We start from the raw sequence: 6,885 nt of genomic DNA on the forward strand, positions 1-6,885 counted from the left end.
AAAGAGACATCTGTTTTCATTTCAGGCAAGGTACTGTTATTTCTGTTTCATGTAAGAGGAAAATAAACATGTGACTTCCCTAACCTAACCAAAGTAGTATTCATCAGAGGAAGGATTTAAGTTAAAAACACTGTGTGAAAAATGACTGAGGTTTAGAGACTTACCTTGGTTGGTAGTATGCTTTCCCAGCATGCACAAAGTCCTGGGTTTCATCCCCAGCACCACAAACATAGATGGTGGCCCACCTGTAATCTCAACATTCAAGAGGTAGAAGACCTCCTAGGCTACATGAGACCTATCTTATGAATGACCTCCCTCCCACCCCCCGGAGGAAAAAAAAAACTTATGAAATAAAATCTTGCTAGGTTTGGGACCTTGTCTCGAAAACAAAATAGGCTAGGCATAGTGACTAGACCTGTAATCCCAGCATTTGGTAGGTTAAAGCAGTAGGATCACCAAGAGTTCATGGGATATAGGGCAAGATCTTGTCTTGAAAAGAAGACTTTCACACCTAAATAAATAAGACATTTCAATTTTGTGTTCCGTTGTCCTTTTTTGAGACAGGATCCCACTGTGTCATAGCCACTGGTCTGAAACTCAGAGTTTTCCCTCTTCAGGCTCTAGAATGCTGGAATGATAAACCTGGCCACCCCATTTAGCTTATTTTTCAAAGTTTTCCCATTAAATACTCTTTTAAGGCCCCAAACCATGATGAATAATAAGTTTATAGAAATTTCAGAATAGCTTAAGGGTACAAAACTTTGTTTACAAACAAAACACCAAATTAAAATATATTTTAAAGTCCAAGGTCTGCTGAAAGGTTTTTCCTTCCCTGTATGATCTACTCAGCTCTTCAAGATCACATTTAGAACAAATATTTATTAATGTATGATTCAGTTAAATGATTAAAAGAAAATAAGAATCTCACCCCCAATGGTACTCTCTTGAAATTCATGAAACTGGCCCTTCACAAATCGAAGCACCAGGCTTGATTTGCCAACAGCAGACTCTCCTAGAAGTACCAGTTTGAACTGGCATATTTTATTTCCAGTATTTGGCCCGTTGGGTCTTGTTGCTCCTCGATTAGCCATGTCCAAATTTGAAAGAAGTCCCTAATTTCAAATTCCTAAATGAACTTCCAGGATGCAAGTTATCAATTTTGTTTTCTTTCTGTAGAAAATACCTGGGGAGACACAAATAATAATTAAATAAACAAATCAAAACTAAATAAATGAGTATTAGTCACTTAGTAAGTTTAACAATAATAGAGTATTGTAATGACAAGTAGACAGCCAATGTCATTTAGTTTATTTCAGCACTTTTCAAGGGAAATAATGGCACAACATTTGAACTAAAATCACCTCAAGTTAACCTTCAAAAGAAGGGTGAGAAGTCTAAAAAAAGAGAGGAAAGTAACAGAATCTATATGTCATAAAAGCAGAAGGGAGACAATCTGCAGAGAGGAAAGGGATGGGAGAAGACAGGTAAGAACAACACAAATGAAAACATCACCTGTAACCCACCTCTTTGTATGTTAACCAAATAATAATAATAATAATAATAATAATAATAGTAAAAAAAAGGAAGAGGCAAGCTTTCAGCAGGGTGTGGTAGCAACACCAATTCCACCTTGGGAAGGCTGAAACAGGAGCTCAAAGCCACAAACAACATATAAGACCTAACTGCAAAACACAACAACTAACCTTTAACAATTTCACTTTGGGGCTAGGGGTTGGGATAGTACTTGCCCAGCAAACAGCAGGCTCTAGGCTAAATAAATAAATAAATAAATAAGACTTGGCTTTGTGCCAGTTAGTATTTTAAGTATTTAATACAGCCACTCAACAGTATCAAGTACTCTTACAATTCTTATAAATGAGGAAACAGGTACCAAAAGGTTAAGTAACTTCATTGAGATCACAGAGCAACTGTGACAGAGCAACTTGAGAGGTCAATCAAGAATTCAGGTTGTGGGCGCTGGAGAGATAGCATCTTAGCTTAAGTACTGCTATTCTAGGTGACTGGAGTTCAGCTTATAGGGTGATTCATAACCACCTGCAACACCAGTTCCAGGTTATATGACATCCTCCTCTGGACTTCTTGGGCACTGGCATTCACACGCACACACCCACAGACATAAAGGTAACTATAACCACAAAAATCTTTAAAATGAAGAAAAGAAAATCAGGTTCTTATTGTCATACTACTTGGATTAAAATTATTTTGAAGAAAATTATGCTAGTAAATGGAAAGCTTTTAAAACAAATCCTAGAGTTTAGTTTACTATTTGAAGGTCTCCACTAAATGATACATTTTTCATTTAATAGTAATTCCCAAACACCAAATATTTTTTAACTCCCAAGTTTGTATGGCTGGCTGATAAGGATTTCTCTATTTGGTAGGATTAGGAGACGCGCAGTGGTGGCGCATGCCTTTAATCCCAGCACTTGGGAGGCAGAGCCAGGCAGATCTCTGTGAGTTCGAGGCCAGTCTTGTCTACAGAGCAAGATCCAGGACAGGTATCAAAATAACACAGAGAAACCTTGTCTTGAAGAAAAAAACAAAAAACAAAAAAGAAAAGGATTAGGAGTGACCTATTTACTTACAGTAATTTTTGGGGGTAGCTTTTGGGCTAAAAATATGTGTATTAGCTGTTTAACATTGCATTTGAAAAAACCTGAATGGCAGTCTTCCCTCCTCTTTAGACAGGGTGTCACAAAGTAGCACAGGATGGTAATCTTCATACTTCAGGTTCTTAAGATCTGCACCAAGACATCCAGCTTATCTTTAATCTCGGCAGAACCAGCAAATATTTGAAACAGTCTTTTCAGTTTACTTACAAGTCAACTGGAATACTTTAGTTCAACCTTTTATCAATATATGGAACATGGATGGGGCATGCCTATAATCCCAGTACCCAAGGACCTCGAGGAAGGAGGGCTGTGACGTATTATTTAGGCTAGCCTGAGCTACACAGAGTCCTTGTTTCAAAAAAGAAGAAGAAATATCACTGAGTAAGGCCCTTGCAGTGTAAGCTTGGGTTTGGATCCAGGGAACCATGTATGGTGAAAAGGTGAGGACCAAGACCTGAAGTTGTCCATTTGATCTCCACACAAATGCTGTGGAATGCATACACCTCACACAGAAACACATACACACAATCACATACATAAACTAAAATAAATGTGGTTTATAAGCTTATTAAAAAACAAAACAACAACAAAAACGTACTAAGGATTTCTTCCCTAAAAAAAAAAAAATTCTCTGCCCCAAAGCAGTTACATTTAATTTACACTTCAAATAAGAAATTTATATTTCCCCATAAAACTTGAGTTGATACTTGAAACACTCTTGATAATGGCTAACTCACTGATAAATATATCCATAAGACCTTCGTGTTATTTTTGTTGTTGTTTTAAAACAAGGTCTCTCTATGTAATCCCGGCTGTCCTAGAACTCAGAGAGACTGATCCCTGTCTCTACCTCCCAAGTGCTGAAATAAAAGGTACACACCTCCAAGTCCAGCTTAGTTTTTAAGATCCCACCTCTTGGTGTGATCTAGTTAATACCTTTGAATGTCCCTTATCTTTACCAATAAATACTGACACATTTACAGATAAAATGATATTTGAGTTGCTTCTAACCAAAAGAACACAAAACTATCATTCCAACCAGGCATGATGGAGCTTGCCTGTGGTCCTAGCACTTGGGAAGCTGAGATAAAAGCATGTCAGTCTGAAAGGCATAGCAAGGCCTTGTCTCAAAACAACAGATATGGTTGCTGGTTGTTGTTGGTGTACTCCTTTAATCCCAGCACTAGGGAGGCAGAGGCAGGCAGATTTCTGAGTTCGAGGCCAGCCTGGTCTACAGAGCCAGTTCTAGGATAGTCAAACCACACACAGAAACCTTGTCTCAACCCCGCCCCCAACCCCCAAAGAGACTTGGCAGTCCAAGATTTTAATGCCAGCACTCACGGTCCAGAGTAAGGTGCATGAATCTGAGTTCCAGGATAGCCTGGTCTACAAAGCACGTTTCAAGCTATCCAGACCTACACAGTTGGTGCTTGTCTCTAAATAAATAAAATCCCATTTCTCCTCAATCCACAAAACCACACTGAAGTCTATTCCTGGATATGCCAATTTCTGCCAGAGCAAAGTTTTAATTTCCAAATCTCAATCTCCATTACATTCTAACATTGCATAGCTACTGTGAGAATTAAGTAAGACAACACACGTAGTCTCTAATACAGTACCTACTAAGTACACAGTGTTTGAAATTGGCAGTTTAAATGGCCTCTTGGTGAGATAATGCTGTAGATCAATAGACTGTCATACAGACTGAAGAGGCACCAACACACCTTCAGATACATGTTCAGCCTAAACGTTCACCAATAGTTCCTTACCTACAAAACAAATGGCTTATCCAGGACATAACTTGCTGTGAATGTCCATGGTACTTCCAAAATTTCAAGGAAACATCAGGTTCTCACAGAAAAACTGAACAAAAACTCATACGTAGTTTTGCTTTTTAAAGTATTCCCTCCCCTCCCCACCTCATCTTTTTGAGACAGAGACTCGTAGCCTAGGCAAGCACAGGGTTAAGTTTGGGATAGCCTAGAACTCCGGATCCTCCTACCTCAGCTTCCAGAGTGCTGGGATGACAGATGGGTGCCTCCATACTCAGCGCCTTTTAAAGTTCAAAGCTACTGAATCTTTACTTCCAAAGACCTCAAACAGGAAATAAGCCAAATTATAAACATACACACATTGACCATGATATTAATGTTAAAAATTAAGTGCAAGGACTGGGAGTAGCTCAGTAGAGCCCTTGCTCAGCACACAGATGCTCTGAGTTCAACCCCTGGCAAAACACACACACACACACACACACACACACACACACACACACAGAAGCTCGATACATGCAATCCATTGTACTCACTGCTTGTACTTCTTATCCCGCAAAACAAACTTTTGCATAATATGCATCTTAAATCTTGAAAATGGTAATTCTTTTATACAGTTCTTATCTTTGATTTAAAAAATTACTGAGCCCTTAAATCGTGCCAGGCACTGTAGTCTGTACTTGCTCACAACCCTACGGGTTCAAATTTTACATTAAAAATGATCCGGCCAGTCCTGAGTATACCGAGAGACGTATACAGAGTTTTTTGTTGTTGTTTAGTTACCTGCAAGGCAACTGATTCAGCACTTTGAATCCACTTCAGCAAGGCAAAAACTAAACATGCCAAGTGTGACAGTCCGAGCTTTAAACTTCTGGAAGTGTCAGGATGTTAACCTGCTTGCAAGAGAACCCCGCGGCTTCGGTTCACCATCTCCCACGGAAGAGACAAGATCCCACCATTCTCATAGCTCGGCCAAGCCAGTCAGAGGTAGGCGGAGCTCCCAAACCCCACCTGCTGTAGGCCTGGATTCCCAGAGCACCCGAGAACCAACTCGGGGTGTCAGGGCCAGCAGTCCGGCCGAGCCCTGAAGCTGTGCTCCTAAGCCACCCACTCACCCCCGACACGGCCCGGCCAGGACTGAGACCCCAGAACCGGGCCGGATACCGCCGCGGCCCACGGCGCCATCTTGGGAAGAGGGTGACACCCGCCTCTCCCTCAGCGGGTCCCGGCATCCCAGGCTCCAGAGCTGAGGCCCGGCAGAGGCTTGGAGACCCGGGGTGCCCGGGGCCGAGGGCACGCGCCCCGACGGCGGCTCACCTGGGGCGCGGCTCCCGGCAGCGAGTCCACGCACGGCCCGGAGATCGGATGCGCCGCAGCTGCAGCGGCGTCGCCTGCTCGCCGCTTCTCACACTGGCCGGCGCGGGGCTCCGAGCGCCGTGCCGCCCCTGCCGGGCTGCGTCTCCGCCTCTCCGCTCCGCCTTCCTCTCGCCTCCTCCGTAGTCGCCGCACTCGAGTTCCTACGACTTCTTCCTCCTCCTCCCTCCGTCTCCTCCCCTCGGGCGGCCAGGCTCCTTCACAAACCAAAACACAAACACTCAGGGTCCGGCGAAGAAACTACTTCCGCCGGCTCCGCCACGTAGCCGCACGCAGCGAAGTACGCCGTGCGGTCACTTCCGCTGTCGCCCCTTCCCCGAGGCCTCCTAAGGGGCGGGGCCGGCGCCACGTGACCTCGCCAAGCGCGATGTCGCCTCCGCCCTCTGCCTGTCCGCTAAAGGCGCGGGGTCGGGCCCTCGCAAACGCCTTCTTTATCTGAGCAGACATCTTTCTCGGCGCTGGCTGCCCCGCCGGTCGGAGCGTCAGGAATGAGGGGGCGGGGCTTGTATCACGTGTCTTCGCCAGCAGCCGGGGCCCGGCCTCCTACGGGCCCCGCCCTCTCTAGCGCCATTGTTATCTGGGCGGGCATCGCTCCGCGCGGGCTGTGAGCCTGAGGGGCCTGGGCGGGACCTGAGTCACCCGGGTCTCTTCAGGACTTGCGCCTGAGTCCTCATCGCCATTGTCGGCTAGGCGGCGGTACTGCAGCCTCACTTCCATTGTGGCGAGATTCGCTCCGAGGATTCACTCACAGGCCTCACAGCACTTAGTCATAGCAGTTGAGGGAGTGGTCCTTCGCCTGGTGGAAAGGAGTTTAGGCGAGGGGCTGGTGTGTCCCTGGAAATGGTGTGTCGGTAATTTCGGAGAATCAAGATCCTTTCCGTTCAGAACCTGACTTTATACAGCAAACCTCAGAAGAATAACTCGCTTTTATTGATGTTTCATAAGGAGTGGAAAGGAGCGTTTATTCAGAATTTACCTTTGAACTAACTAAACGCTTTGGAGTCCGCTTTTCTGAAACCAACATATTGCCATTTTAGGATCAGACACACCCCACACCCCTAACCCATTGATTCGCACCTTTACAAACCCGTGTCTAGCAACGCCCC

The 6,885-nt window shown here is 44.6% G+C and overlaps 1 protein-coding gene across 3 annotated transcripts in view; it reads right to left on the reverse strand.

Moving 5' to 3' along the window:
• Rab5a (RAB5A, member RAS oncogene family) overlaps window positions 1-6,042 on the reverse strand; it is a 30,982-nt gene extending 24,940 nt beyond the window's left edge. Inside the window, exons 1-3 of one of the 3 annotated variants that reach the window (XM_028890199.2) lie at window positions 5,723-5,809; window positions 4,636-4,727; window positions 929-1,183 (exon numbers count right to left, since the gene is read on the reverse strand). In XM_028890199.2, the coding sequence (XP_028746032.1) occupies window positions 929-1,091 (163 nt within the window). In that variant the 5' untranslated portion in view covers window positions 1,092-1,183; window positions 4,636-4,727; window positions 5,723-5,809. Of the gene's footprint in view, window positions 1-928; window positions 1,184-4,635; window positions 4,728-5,188; window positions 5,299-5,722 lie in introns of those variants that run through there. The other 2 variants (XM_028890200.2, XM_028890198.1) reach the window with 2 other exon arrangements.
• Window positions 6,043-6,885: the final 843 nt, after the last annotated feature.

The sequence above is a fragment of the Peromyscus leucopus genome, chromosome 16_21, assembly GCF_004664715.2.
Source record: "Peromyscus leucopus breed LL Stock chromosome 16_21, UCI_PerLeu_2.1, whole genome shotgun sequence".
NCBI lineage: Eukaryota > Metazoa > Chordata > Mammalia > Rodentia > Cricetidae > Peromyscus > Peromyscus leucopus.